The following is a 14,763-nucleotide window of genomic DNA, read 5'->3' as shown; positions in this document are numbered from 1 at the left end:
CAGAGCACGGCAGGGTGGGTGTGTAAGCCCGCACCTCCAGGGCAGGTGGGGAGTGCACAGCTCTGTGTACCTCCCTTGGGCTTGGGGCTGGGTTTGGAGAACGAATGATGCTGGAGAGAGGAGTGAGGATGCACCTCTGATGGTATCACCCTCCACGCCAAGTACCATAGGGATGGGACGGCTGGGCCAGGGAAAATGCAGCAGGTGCCACAGCAGGGAGAGCTCCCCCTCCCCTTGTTTGCACCCAGTGACCCTGGTCCCATACTCACCCTGCAGCCCTCGCCTCTGCCATTGAGTTTCTCCCTGAGGAAAACTGAGTGTTGTCCTTTCAGTCCCACAGCATTTTGGAAGAGGGCATCCAGGAGCTGAAGGCTGGGAGACGTGGGTCCTAGGGCAGCGGGCTGGTTGAGGCTCACGGGAAAGCTCTGGTGCTGGAAAGGGTTAAATTGCACATGAAGACAGAAGGAAAAGAGAGAAAAAGAGACCAGTTGATCAGTGCCAGCCTGGTCAAGCTGGGCTGTGCTCTGTGGAACACCAGGTACTGCCTGCCTGGTGTCTGTCACCCGGGGCTGGTGGCTGGGGCAGGCACGTTGTGACAGGGATCCTTTCCTACGGGAACTGGCTTCTCCCTGCCCATATACTGTGGCCACGGTCCTGCCCCAAGCTGCCCTGAGCACAGCTGATGTGTGCAACAGGGTGATCTGAAGCCACTCGCTCAGCTCCACTATTTTCTGCCTGATACCTCCTTCTCTTGGGCTTTCAACCTCTCTGGCCCTCAGGGACTGGTCTCACAACCTACAGCTGTGCCCTGTGCTCGGCATGCTCCTCTTCAGAGTCCTGTCCCGCTGCAATGAGGCAGGTTCCTGAGGTCCATCACATGCTGGGTACACAAGTAGTGCTTTCCTGTAGGGGTTTTGTGTGAATTGCCTTGCCTCTTGGGTGCCTGGTGGGGAGACAGAAGCAGCTGTCCCTGCTTGGCCCTGCACTCTCCATCCTACCGGGTCCTCACCCATGGAAATGTCTCCAGCCCTTTAACAGTGGTAGTGCTCGTGTGGCTTTTTGATTTCCAAAGCAGTGATGACTCTGACTCCCTGTCCCTGCTCCTGACGCCCCTGAGACTGGCTGCACTTCTCCAGTGATCCCACTCTTGTTTGCTGGTCTTTTCTCTATGCCTCATAACAGGAAAACCATTGCTGTTAAGGTTCACTATACTGCCCGTTGCCCTTTCCCCTGAATGACCCTGTGGAGCTGCTCTGAGCAGAGCTCTTCGGAACTCTGGTTGTTCTTATTTGTGGGGGCTGTGAGTTTGTGGGGTGATTTATGTTGGTCTTTTTCTGTTAAAGTGGCCAGGGCAGATGGCTGGAAAGACTTCACAGAAGGGAAGAAGGGAGAGGAACCAGCTTGGTTTGTGCTTAGGGTGAAAGTGGCTGCCAGGCTTTTGGTGTGCAGGTAAATCCTGTGCCCACCTGTCTTGTGTGGTATTAGTTGATGCAGATCATCTGCCAACAGCAGACATTTATGCATCTGCCTATGGAAAAAAGGGGTTGGATGGGGCTCCACGCAACCCTTGCCACATCATTTCTGTGGAAGGGAGTAGACTAAGAAGAGAAGCAGAGAAAGTGAAAGAAGTAACTGATCATCCACTGCTTGAGCAACTGTTGCCCGATTGTGAGCAGAAACCACAGCAGTGGTTTGTAGGACAAGGAGGTTTCTGAATTTAGAAAGGTCAAGAAACGTCCCCATGCTTGAGTCTTCTGCTCACTTCCCCACTGTTCCTGTGCCTCATGCATATCTGCACTGTTGTAGCACCAGCTGCTGCTTGCCTTCTTTCCTCCAACCTCCTGCATCTTTGGGAGCAAATCCGGCTGGGCAGCTCATTGAGGTTGATTTTAGTGGTGGGGGAGCCTCACACTGCAGGGTTGAGGATGGTCTGGAGCCGTGTGCTGGGTTCCCTGTGCTGGGGCTTTTGTTGGCACCAGGCACCCACGTGCTGAAATTTTGGGGACAGAGGTCCCTTGGCTGCTGCTGACCCCAGCACGGGCTTTAGATGCAACTCCTGTAACAGAATCAAGCCCTTCAGGGAACCAGGGGAAGGATCTCATCTCCTGGGAAAGCCAGGAGGTCAGTGGGACCTCTGCCCAGGGAACAGAAACCCATTTTTCTTCCCCTTTTCTTTCCCTCGTCATTATTCTCCCTTGGTGATAAGGCTGCAGAGCCCTGCTGCGTGGGCTTCTGGTTTCCCCAGGAGCTGCACTTTTGTGTGAGGAACCACCACCACTCTTTCTTTGTCTCTGTATGTTTGCAGAAGCATCTCTATCACACCAGGCACATGCTTTCCATATGTTTTTATATACACCCTGCAACTATGTTTACCAAATGCTACATCTCTGCAATCTTTATTAGTTCCTTGGAAACTGAAAAGGCACCCCTAGGAGCAGCTTTCTTGTACTTGTTTGCATTCATCCATCTCTCTGCCTCCTGAGGCAGACTCCCCTGCCCCAGGCTGCCCCTCTACCTTGGGTAAAGTCACATCTGAGCCCCAGGGGAGGCACGATGTCAGCTGAGCCTGTTGGATGGCTCTGCCATTTGGTTCACCTCCCTATGTTCTCCTTTTGGTGGCTTGAGACCGTGTTTCTAGGACAGGAGCAAGGGCACGTGCTGCAGGAGAGCATGAGCGTGGTTTCTTTGCTGGCACACTGGGGAAGCAGAGTCAAAGGGCTCCTTATCTATGGATGGAAAGTTTCTGGGCTGCTTATCAGGCGCTGCCAAAAGTTAGATTAAAGTCTTTTGAGCAGGGGTTTGCACAGTGGCATTCTCCTTATGCTCAGGTGGGCAAATGCCTCTGAATGAGGCAGTGCGTGAGTGGCCCAGCCCTGCAGGGATGTGGGTGCCCAGGGAGGGGACTGGTGCCACAGCCTGTCACAGAGTTTGCCCATCCTGCTCCCTCGCTGCACCTGCACTCTTCTGGGGTCCTGGCCCCCGTGACACGCTTGGGGTGATGCTGAGGGAATCTTTGGCTCTAACTTTATGTGGGTACTTGTGTTTCTAAAAACATTTACCAAGCTTATTTTGGTTATTCTTGCTCTTTTCCAGAGATGGGAATGGAACTTGCTGTTGGCTGAATTCATGCTGATGCAAACTGACAGCTGAAACGCTGAGGGTGCGTGGTGCGGCTGGGAAGGGAACACTGAGCCACTCTGCAGGGAGCTGGGGACCCTGGTCTTGGCTCCTGCAGGGACTGGACTTGCAGTCTGACTGTGGGTGCCCCAGGGATAACACCCTGTTTCCCTCTCCTGTGACAGGTGGTCACTTTTCCTGAGCCCCCCGCAGCTCTGCTGCGTGCCCAGGCTTTGCTGGCCGCCCACCACTGCAGAGCAGGACATGTCCTGTTTTTGGAAACAGCCACAGCTAACAGCTGCACCCTGTTCTGTACACCAAATTCTGATGGCAAATCTGTCCCCAGTACCCGGCAAAGCCCGGGGTATTTTGTACTCCCTGTGAACAGGTGGTGACTGCAGGGCTGGCCCAGCCACGCGTGAAGCTGGAGCTGTGCTGCCAGCATGGGGAGATGCGAGCTGGGTGCCTGCTGCTGGGGATGAATTTTTGAGTGGCTGCAAAGAAGAGTTGCCTGGGCAAGCATCTCCTGCTGGGGCATTGGCTTGTTTCTTAAAAGCTCTTCTGGACAACATGGGGTCCCCACCTCTGCCTTCCTTTCTGGGGATGGACCTACCATCAAAGCCCCGCATGCAAGAAGGCTCTTACCTCTTGAGGGCTCCACCGGTCAGCAAGATCCCGTTCCTCATCTCCAGTTTCAGGGGTTTACCCTCCTGCCTGTCCTGGCCCTGCCTGCAGCTCCTGCCCTTGGAGCGAGCCTTCTGGAGGGTAGGCAGGCAGGAACTCCTGAGGCCCCCAGTCCTCCAGCAGTGCAGCAAGTGCTGGTAGGCCACTCGGAAATCCCTGTTGAGTGTTCCGTAGAGGATGGGGTTCAGGGCTGAGTTGGCGTAGCCCAGCCAGAGGACAATGGACATAGCTGTGCCTTCTACCCTGCTGTCCCCCCACATCCCCCGGTATGTGAACACGGTGAAATAGGGGAACCAGCACACAATGAACGCTCCTAACACCACTGCCAGTGTCATGGTGGCTTTGTGCTCTTTCACCATGGGTGGCATGGGGGTGTTGCTGCTGCAGCACCATGTGTGGTTTATCCTCTTGGCTTGCTCCCTCGCTATCTTCAGTATCCGGTAGTAGGTGATACACATGATGACCAAAGGGATGTAGAAGGTGAGCAAGGCGTCCACTAGCCCATACACCGGGTTCACCTCCAGCCTGCACTCATTGTTGCAGTTGGGGACTGTGTTTTGGACTGCTGTCCCATTGGTGTTCCAGCCCAGGTGGATGGGTAGGAAGGAGACCATCAGTGAAACAGTCCAAATAACAGCCAAACCCACAGCCACCCGGGAGGGAGTGACCAGCTGGCTGTAGCGGAGTGGGGTGGTGATGGCAAAGTAGCGGTCCAGGCTGATCATGAAGAGGTTGAGGATGGAAGCTGTGCACAGCATGACGTCCAGGCTGGTATAGATGTTGCACAAAGTGCTTCCAAAGGGCCACTCTTTGGCAAGTTCATAGAAGGCAGAGAACGGCAGCACCAGGAGGCCCAGCAGCAGGTCAGTGATGGCCAAGGAGACGATGATGCAGTTTGTCAAGCTGCGGAGCCGGCGATCGAAGGTGACAGCCAGGCAGACGATGATGTTGCCGGAGAGAGTGACCACAATGAGGATGGCAAGGCAGGACCCAACCAGCAACTGCAGGGGGAAGTCCATCCTTTTTTGAGAGCTTGTATGGTTGTAACACGGATCCATAGTGCAGTTGCATGGATGGAGCAGTCTTGCTCTTACCAGTTCCAAAGTTACTTGCAGTAAGCCTCTACCAGGCAGCCCTAGAGCCCTTTCCAAAGTGACCTTGGGCTTACAGTGACCTTGGAGAACACTGCAGAGTCACTTCATGTATTCAGCCTTGTGTGTTAAGAATGACACTGTTTAGAGAAAGATGTGGCCCTGTGACTTACTTGTACCCATTGGTCCTGTCTGGGAGCTCAGTGCTGGAGCCAATTCCCTGTGGCAGCTGCTGGTGGGTCTCAGCTGCTCCCTTTTCCTCTCTTGCCTTCTCCTTTCCTCTGAGCGACCACAGGGTTAGGTCCCAGGGGGTCTCACGTGCTCTGCATGTTTGGTTGATGACAGCGGTCAGCAGTGCTTCAGCAGGGGCAGAGCTTTGCCACCTTCTGAGGACAACCTGCAAAGAAAGCACCAACTCAGAGCTGCAGTAGGCAAAGGTCCTTGGAGCTGCCCCTCAAACCCCTCCAAAAACAGGGTGTCTGCACCTCCCTGGATGCTCCAGCCCACTTAAACCTGAATTGGAAAGTCCCTTAGCAGCCAGGCCTCCTCCAGTGCCCACTTAACAGGGATGTTGGGAGAAGGGCAGGGATTATAGAGGCATGGACTTCCTGCAGGCTTACAATAAAAATGACAGGGAGGATATGAGAAAAGAGTTTTCCTGAGAAAGCAATGTGCTTTTCTTACGCAATCTAGCAAGATTAATCATGACTACGTAATTTCGGAAGCTCAGCTGTGGCCATAAATCTCATTAAACTTTGCCTTTGTATCTGCACTTTGCAGTGCCCCATGCCTTGTGTTGGTCCTTGCTGTCAGCAGCCACGCTGGCTCCTGCAGCTGGAAGAGGGAGTCTTTGCTCTGCTCAGGGCCCTGGGAGGAAAGGGGAACCCATCTGTCAGTGGTGCAGTGTCCTGGGGCACAGGTAGCTGGAAAGGGCTCTGACAACTTCATCAGTCCCGCTCCCGGTAGATGAAGGGCAGCATGGAGGTTTGTTTTACAGGGAGAATTTGGATGGAGCTGCTCCTGCTGTGGACAGGGGCACAGAATGGAGAACATTCTTTGTAGACTTACTTTTTATAACTCTTTTCTGTCTGGATGTAAAAAAACCAAAAAGTCATATTTTGCAAGGGCAGAAGCAACACAGAAGACCCCTCTAACCTCCAAAAGAGCTTTTAGATGCTGATTACAGTGATCTCCAGGACCGCGCTGCTTTTAGATTCAAAGGGGCCTCGGTTCCTGTGTGCTTGCAAGCAACACCCGTGTTGGGAAGGCACCTAAAGGGAAACTGAGGCACTGCAGGGAGAAGAGAGAGGAGGCTGAGAAGCCCAACTGCCTGTGCTGTCCTATGTGCTTCCCAGGTGAGGTGATGGGTCTCCCCATCCTCCCTGCTGTGCTGGGCCCCATGGGTGGCACAGAACCCAGCTCCCCAGGCTCTCCCCAGCCCACGGAGTGGCAGTGAAGCCCTCCTTGGTGGTGCGCAGGCTTGTGCAGGAGGAACGTAGAGCGGATTCTCTGCAGGCTGCAGAGATGGAGCAAACACTAGAAATTCCAGAAAAGGAAAAGGTCCAGCCTTGGCAGAGAACAGCGGTGAGATTTTAAAGTTAAACTCACCCTGCAAGAGCAAGATAACAATGCAGAGTGGGCTGAAATACTCCTCAGATGATTTATGTCTTCGGTTCAAGGTTAAAGGCACAGGAGCCAAGGGAGCAAGCATACTGAGGAGACTGCATGAGTAAATAACCACTGATTGCCAGGAGCCGTATGGGGGGGAGCTGGGGACTGGACCTGTGAGATTAGAGATGATACCTGCAGCCCTGCTGCTTCTAAAGGAATTGAAAGTGAATGACAAGTGATGAACCAGCCTGCGAGAAGCCTTCTGCTGAGCAGAGCAAACTCATTGCCAGACAGGGGGTCCTCTGAATTTAGGTGCTGAGCTTAAGGCTGTCGGGAGAGTGCTGTGATGCTTTCTGCTGCAGCAGCAGCATGTGGAGCGGTTCCTCACCTCCTGCTGCAGCGCAGGCTTTGCCATGGAAAGCTCTTTGTTCGTGCACAAAAGGAGTGTGGAACAAGCTGAGTGCTGCCTGCCCGCTGACGGCAATGACGAGAACAGGTTGTTCTCGGAGAAGGGTATTTCCAAGTGACAGGGATGTTTTTTCATTGCTCCCAACATGTGGAAATGGCAGGATAAATTATAGGGGGAGTAGCACACTTAGAAAATGCTGTGGGTGGATCGCAGCCTCCTACGTGGCTGCTTCTCCACACATCAACAACCTGCTCTTGCCACCAGCTGTCTCAGCTCACGTGGGCTCTGCTGGTGGGTCCCAGCTCCGGGCACATCAGGGCACTCGGCACCCATCACCGTGCAGGCAGCCCCCCGTGCAGCCCTGCGCTGCGGACCGGGCCAGAAGTAGTTTTGTTTCTTACTGCTTTTTCTAATTAGCTCAAGGCAAGAAATTGGCACTTTTTTGGTTTTTGGAGTAGAAAGTATTTCCAAGTGAGATATGGAGCCATGGACTGAGCTGTGGAAAGAACCAGCAGGGGCCTTCACAGGAAGGGGCAGAGGTGTCCCTGTCCTTGCAGAGGAGCCCAGGGATATTCCCTGAAATATTCCCAGCAATATTCCATTTATTCAGCCGCTCTCAGGGCCTGGGCCTGGGCACCCTTTTGCACACACATGTGCAGTGACACACAAGGGCTGCAGGGCTCGGCTGCCTGCAAACCCCTGGGACTCTTCTCCATGGGACAGGGCAGCACTGCTGCCTGCCAGCTTGGATGGGGGATGTTGCAACCCCAGCTGCAGGTTTGAGAGACTTTCCCCTATCCTTTGGCCAAATCATCTCAAGTAAATGTTCCCCCATGTGATCACAGCCTCCAGACATGGCTTTGCAGGAAAAGCAGGCTCCGGGGCTATGGGGTCAGCCCGCTGCCATCACAGGCAGTCCCCAGGGCAATGCACCCAGCTTGGGGCTCTCTCCTGGAGCACCAGCCTTCTGGGACTCCACATCTGCCCCTGGTTTTCTGCCCAGGTCACTCGCAGCCACCTTTAATACCAGATTCTGTGTCCTCTGCTCCTGTTGTGTTTTGGCAGAGTGAGTTCATCTCCTCCTTGATTTACTAGCAGAGCAGCTGTTTCCCACGGCAGCCTTTCTAGCAGTAGCCTGAATAAATGATACCCTTCTAGCCCTGTCTTACCAGGCAGCTTTTAAGTTTATCTGATTATCCTCATCATCACAGCCTGGACCTGTTCCTGGTTCAAAATCACCCTCCTGACAGTGATGGACCAGAGCAGGACATTGCTTCTGGGTCATCCTTCTAGTGCCTTTTCCAGCGGCGCTGGTGCTCTGATGGACGCTCTCTCTGCTGTGAAGACTTGTCAGGTTGCATTTGTTTTGCTGCAGTCATCCTGGGGTTCCCTAAAAGCCGGATATTTTTCCTATTGTGTTTACAGCTGCTTAGAGTGGCAGGTTTTGCTGTTAGTCCCTAAGCACATGAACTTGTGCCAGCCTGTTGTGTTTCTGTCGATCTTTGGATCCCCTGGTTCTTTTCCTATAGTACTTAGTCCCTTGACCAGTTCAAAACTTCTCCCAAGTTTTTCACTGGTACATTTTCTTAGAGAAACTCCTGTTTTCTGAGCCAAGATCATTAATGAAAACTATTAAATAAAATTTCTGTAGGTTAATCTTTAAGGAACTCTATTAACAGCCTTCTCTGGAGCATTAATGATCCTTCTGTTGTAATGTACTGTCATCTCCCCATTAGCCTCCTTACAATTCTCATAGTAATTCCTGCCTTCTCTTGCCTGAATACATACTTTCCGCTCTGTTGCAGCCCATGTTACATTTGATCCGCTGTTTTCCCATTTAAAATGGCAATTAGCTCCTCTGGGGAGGGGGCTGTGATTCATCCATGGGAAATTGCATTTTACCCTTTTATTCCTCCTCCCCATCTTTCAGCATCTTTTCCATCAGCATCATTTATTCCAGCACTTTGTGCACTTTTGCAGCAAGACTAATGGGATGCAGCACCCGCTCCAGCAGCCTAGGTAATACATTTGCTGTTCTCCATTCATGTGCTTCTAGTTCTGGCATAATAGGTTTGTTTAAAATCTGTTAAAAGCCTAGGTACATGGGGACTATGAGCGTATACATGGGTGGAAAGGAGCACTTGGCAAGCACCTGAATGTGGCAGCCTGTTTTTGGGAAACATTTCCCACTACCTGAAAGGTCACTGACAGCAATGGCTGGGGGCTCAGCAGAAGCTCTGCATGAAGCCTTTTAGCTCTGTCCTGGGGACAGGATGGATCTGCTCTGAGATAGACCTGAAATGTCACTCTGCCTCCTGTGTCAGCTTCTTTCCAAGAAAAGTGCTGGCAGAAGTCACTTAGGAGCAAAGCAAATTCCCTGGCCCTGCAGAGCTTGCAGCAGAGTGTCACGGCTTCTTCTAAAATTATGTTCAAGTACTTCCAGAGATTAAACATCTGGGCATGCTGTGAGAGGTACTTCAGCCGAGGCTGTGAGATGGGCAGGAGGATTGGGATTTCCTCTGGTCTGAAAGAGGATGTTTGAGGATGGTGAGGAGCGGGCAGGGCTGGAGCTGCAGGGACCCTGGCAACGGGCTGTTTCGATCCCCTGGTAGAGCCATGAGCCTGCCTTAGCACGGGGCAAGACCAGTTGTGCCAGAGTTGGGGCTTGAAGTTGATGTGAGAGGGGACAAATGTGAGAGTGGTGCAGAAACTAGCTTGCTCTGCTGTCCGTGGAGGGCTTTGGTGAGGTTATGGGGTTGTTTCTAGTTTATGAGCAGCCTCTCTGGAAGGGCTGTGTTTCTGCCAATGCTTCCCATGTGGTGCTGCACCCCATAGCATCCCCCAGCACGCCTCGGCCCCTGCGCTTGGTGAGTCCCACTGCTGGAGCTCTTGCTCCCTTGTTTCCATCTCTTCCTTGCAATTGCTCACCTACCCTCTGCTCCCTGGGCAGGGCTATTGGGTGTGCTGCTCGTGGGTGCTCACCCATCCAAGGTGCCCTGTGCCCTCATTTGGGTGGGAAGACAGCTCACCCAGTGATCTTACAGCTGTGCAAAGACAGCTGCAGTGTCATTTTTGCAGAGCCCCTTCGCAATTGGGGCTGTGGAGGAACAGCAGGACCCTGCCTGGCTGCATCCCCAGACACTTTTGTCCTTGCTCCTTGGTCTCTTCTGAAGCCTGGTGCTCTCTCTGTCCCATCCCAGACTGAACCCTGACTGATACAGAGCAGCAATTAATGCCTCCTGTGTGAGCAGAGGGGCTGAGGGGAGCAGGGCACAATTCCCATCAGGGCCGTCAGCCCTCCATCACGTTCCCTAGGAAAATAAGGGCTCTGTGGGTAAGGGGGAGTTCAGGACCCCTGAAAGCAGAAGACCTGGAGAGGTACGTGGAAACCAGCTGAGCAGTCAGCATTTCAAAAGTTTGCTCTGCAGAGGGTGCCCAGGAAGGGTGAAACTGAAAACAGAGGTGCTGGTCTCATGGGCGTGCTTGGAGCTGCGTGAGTTCCCAGCAAAAGTTGCAAGGTTCAGCCCGGTGCCAAAGCCTGTTCCAGCTGGGGGACAGCAGACACTGCATACCCCTGGGGACCACCCACCCCTCCTGTGCCAGTGCTACAGCCCAGCTTGGGACTACTCTGCCCCACAGAGCCAACTGTGCCCCCAGATGGGTAAACCCCTGCTCCAGCAGATGCCCACCAGCTGCTGGGGTGTGGAGGGCTGGCTGGAGGGGCTGGGGTGCTCAGAGAAAGGGCTCCGGCAACTCACTGCAAGGCGATGGCTTTGCAGCAAACCTCGTGGGGAGGCTGCTTGGGCAGAGATGCTTCACACACGCAGAAGTCTGTGCCCTGGGCACACTCCACCCACATCCTCCCTCTGACCCTGATGTTCTTGGCTCCTGTGGTACCCTCCAGCAACAGCCAGCAAAAGTCCCCAAATAGGCTTCTGCTCCAGGCAAAGCAGAATGATGGTGGTGCAAGGGTCTGATGAGTGACATTCTCTTGCTCTGACCGGTGTGACCCATTCCAGGGTGCTTAGCACACCCCAGCCTCAGTGAGGACCCACCAACCCCTTTGAGACCTCAACTAAAAAGTGATTTACCAGCCTAACAACAAACGGAAAAGTAAGGCTAAAGCTTTACCTGGGAAAGGTGCTGCTTTCCCACGTCCCTGAGCAGGTGGGAGCCCTCGGCGGCTGCGCTGCTCCAACTTTCCCCCGGCATGCACGGCTCAGTTTGTGAAGGCAGAAGTGTGTGCGGCGAGCGGATCCGCGGCTGCCTCCTTTCCTCTCCTCCCTCCTTCCCTCCCTCCTCGTGTACCAATATCCAGGCAGCGCCGTGACTACAACGTAAGTCAGACCACAAGTGGGTGGGATCAGAGCTGTGAACTCAGACACTGCGGTTATCATCCGGCAAATTTGAAATGCTGAAAGTGAGCGGTGCGCGGGGCATGTGGTGTGTCAGGCTCCACTGAGCTGTGCCAGGCACGGAGAGGACTGTGGAATGCCCACTGTCTCCTGCTGCTGCTTCCTTGCATGCTACTGCAACCTTCCTGGCTAATGCCACGGTTTCAGGGCCTTTTCTGCTTGCTTGCCATGTGTAAAGCCTTCCTCCTGAATGGTGCTCTGCTGCTTGCATGACTTACCTGCCGCCGGGAGGTCTGATGCTGTTGCTTGCTCCCAGTGCAAACCTGGCTTTGCAGTTGGTGTGAGCTCCCTGACAGCAGGCACAGCTCCAGCCTGAGATGGCTCGGAGACCGCTGGGAGGATCAAGGCTGTGGGGTTCCATTGGGGAGAGATAAGGAAAAAGTGGGCAGTGGCTGAGAAGCAGCAGGAGGAAACTGGAGCCCAGCCAGTGCTGGGGTGCAAGTTTGCTCTTTGTGCATCTCAAGGTGGCAGGAGGAGCCTGTGCCGACATGCTGGGGGTTCTGCATGACAGCAGGGAGAGACTTCATGTGCTCCAGGTCAGTGGCAAGGATGCTCCAAGCTGGGCATCTTTCCTGCAAGGCTGCACTTGCCTCTGCTGAAAATTGTCCCCTGCACATTTGATGGCAGGAACCTCAAATGACAAACAGGCAGTGACAGTCTTTTGTGTCTCTCAAATCTTTCACCTGTGGGTTTCAAAGCACTGTGCGGATATCAGCTGCTGGCCCAGCTGTGTGAGGACCTGTTTCCCCTTTTAAGCTATCCCTCTTCAGCTCGGCAGGTCCCAGGCTGTTAGCAGAGCTCCAGCAGAGCTTGGCCACCCCTCTGGGTCTGCACAGCCCCGGGAGGGAAGTGCCGGCAGTGATGCACTGTGAGTGAGGTGCTTCAGTCCCGACCAGCTACTTCTCAGTCCCCCAAGCAAATAGCCAGGGAGGGACTTATAGCCTGAATGTGTCCCTGGGCTCCCCAGGCTGGAAGGAGACAGATCCTGCTGCTCCCCCAGTGCCCTGCGCTAGGAATGGAGAGCACGCCCCATCCTCCATCTCTGCCAAACGGGGATACCAGCAGCACTGGCACACAGACCAAAATGCCTTTGATGTGTTTATCTCTGCAGACCAAAGCATAGATCTATCTTTAATAAGCTTATGATCTGCTGGAGCTGGAGAGTTTTCCCGCTGATTGGCAGCCCTGTGATGTGTCTGGGTGGCAGAGCCATGGACTGGCTGCTGGAAGCTTCTCAAGTGGCTGGTGTGTGCAGCGTGTGGCTGCGGAGGGATCCCTCCGGCAAAACAAGATGCAAATCTGCTCAGGAATGTCTGCATCAGCTAAAGTTGCTGGGGTGTTGATTTATCCCTGGGCCCCTTGCTTGGCTCTGTTCTAGGAGGGATCTTTCGTCTGGAAGTCTCAGGATGGGAAGGGGCCTGTAGGGGTAAAGGGCTCTGGTTATGAGGGCAGGACCCCCTCTCCAGCCCCCTTGCCCTAAGCCCTCCCAATAAAAGGTCCCTGCTGCCTGGGGGGCAGGATAGCCCCACGGGGCAGACTCTGAGCTCGGTGTGCTCCATCTTCCCAACACCTCAGCTGAGCTTTGGGGGTTCAAAATCTCACCCGGCTTCATCAGCCCCACAGGCAGCCAGCAGAGAGGAACAGATGCACCGTCCTGACCATGCCACCTCCCCCAGTCACTGAGACCAGCACCCTGACCCACGCCACCCAGCAGCCAGAGACTGGGCTGGTGGCTGGAGCTGGGGCCAAGCTGCCGTGCCTGCCCCAGGGCTGGATCCCTCAGCCCCAGGGCTGGATCCCTTGGTCACAGGTCTGGGTCCCTTGCCCCAGCTCTGCAGATGGGTGCTGGGCATGCAGTGGCAGAGCAGCTTTGGACTTGCAGGGGTGTCTGGGTCACGGGGAAGCCCACCACTTTTGCAAACTCCTGAGTACAGGAGATCCTCAAAATCTGACCTTGTGTGTGACTATGGAGCTTCTGAGGGGCCGTACGGGCTGGCATACTAGAACGGAGTTAACTGGAGAACATAGCGCTGGAGGTGTGAGAAGTACAGCCTGCGCAGACCATGCAGTGAGGCGCAGGGAAGCAGCCAGACCTAGAGCCAAAGGGAGCCATGCCGGGACATCCCGCCGGCACGGATTGCTGTGCACTGCACACCTGTAGAAGCAACCTGAGAAGTGGCAGATGTAATACCTGCAGCGGCTGTGGCTGGAAGACGTCAGGACCCATCGTGTGTGCCCGGGCAGCACAGCCACCTTGGCCAGGCTCAGCGGGCTGCATGGGGCAGGCGGCAACCAGAGACACTCGGAAAGTGGGACATTCCCCGGGTGGGCTGTGCTGAGCTGCAGAGCGAGTAATGAGTCATGAAATGGCAAGGAGAGGTCTTCTGACGTCCTTTCTCTGTGTCTGTGTGTAAAGCAGCAGTTACTAAAGGCTCCAGCAATGCTGGGAGCTGGGAAAGCGCAAGAGAAGTCAGGGAAAGTCTGGGACTCCAGGAATAGGGATGTGAGATTTGGCAAACATGGGAGCTCCTGAAAAGCCTCAGATGGTGAAGTTACGCCTGGAAGGTGGCAGCCAACCTGGGAGATGACATATGGCAGCTCAGCTCTGAGAGGGGCTCAGAGGTGCAGCTCTGTGCTGCTCTCCCCAGCCAGGGCTGGGTTTGGAAAAGCCAAAGGAGGGGGAAGAAGGGTAGGAAAAGACCCAGAAAACAAAGCATCTGGGTGCAGGCTGAGAGGAGCCAGTGGGGTGTCCCGTTGGGTTTCAGAGACATTCATGTGAAAGCTGGCAGAAGATCCTGAATTAGGGAAATGGGATAACTTCTGGGTGGTTTTCTCTGGAAAAATCAAAACTAAAAAAGCCACGGAAAGGTCCTGACCACATCACAGATTGCTGCCCTTCCTGCCTAGATGGGAGAGGCCAGTGTCTTACTTAAATCATCTGAACACTTTAATTTCCAGTGAATTATATATGTAGTGAAAATACAAAAGAGACCTTTCCAATGTGTTGATATGCTTTTTTTTTTTTTTAATAAAAATACTTCCCAGTGGAACGCTGTCCTGGACAAAATGGTAAATTGTGACAAATCTTTGATAATCCTTACCAGGGGCAGTGTAAACCAGAACATACTTGTGGGAAATAAATATTGCAAGGAAAGGACATGTAAAACAGCTGCAGTGAGGCCAACACAGGGGCTCGGCAGCTGTGCAAGGAGCCACTCCTGCCCGCAGACCAGCAGGAGACCCTCGCTGGGCTGCCCCTGAGCTCCAGAGCAACACGCTGCTTGCATATATATTTTTGGCATGCTGTAAATCTTGACTATTCCAGGAATATCTCTGTCCAAAGGCACTTTTCCTGTACTGGGACACATGCACAGAAGAAAAGGCTGCTTGGACCTTTCCCACCACCTTGGTTGTTGCAGCGCTGATTGCAGAGAGG

The 14,763-nt window shown here is 53.9% G+C and overlaps 1 protein-coding gene across 1 annotated transcript; it reads right to left on the bottom strand.

Moving 5' to 3' along the window:
• Nucleotides 1–288: 288 nt before the first annotated feature.
• HRH2 (histamine receptor H2) lies at nucleotides 289–5,267 on the bottom strand. The gene is made up of 2 exons (XM_040604336.1): nucleotides 3,763–5,267; nucleotides 289–431 (listed from the first exon to the last, which is right to left on the bottom strand). The coding sequence occupies exons 1-2, from the start codon at nucleotides 4,857–4,859 to the stop codon at nucleotides 413–415; spliced, it is 1,116 nt and encodes a 371-aa protein (XP_040460270.1). The 5' UTR covers nucleotides 4,860–5,267; the 3' UTR covers nucleotides 289–412.
• Nucleotides 5,268–14,763: the final 9,496 nt, after the last annotated feature.

This window comes from Falco naumanni, chromosome 8, assembly GCF_017639655.2.
Source record: "Falco naumanni isolate bFalNau1 chromosome 8, bFalNau1.pat, whole genome shotgun sequence".
Lineage (NCBI taxonomy): Eukaryota > Metazoa > Chordata > Aves > Falconiformes > Falconidae > Falco > Falco naumanni.
This window is presented reverse-complemented; position numbering and strand designations above follow the sequence as displayed.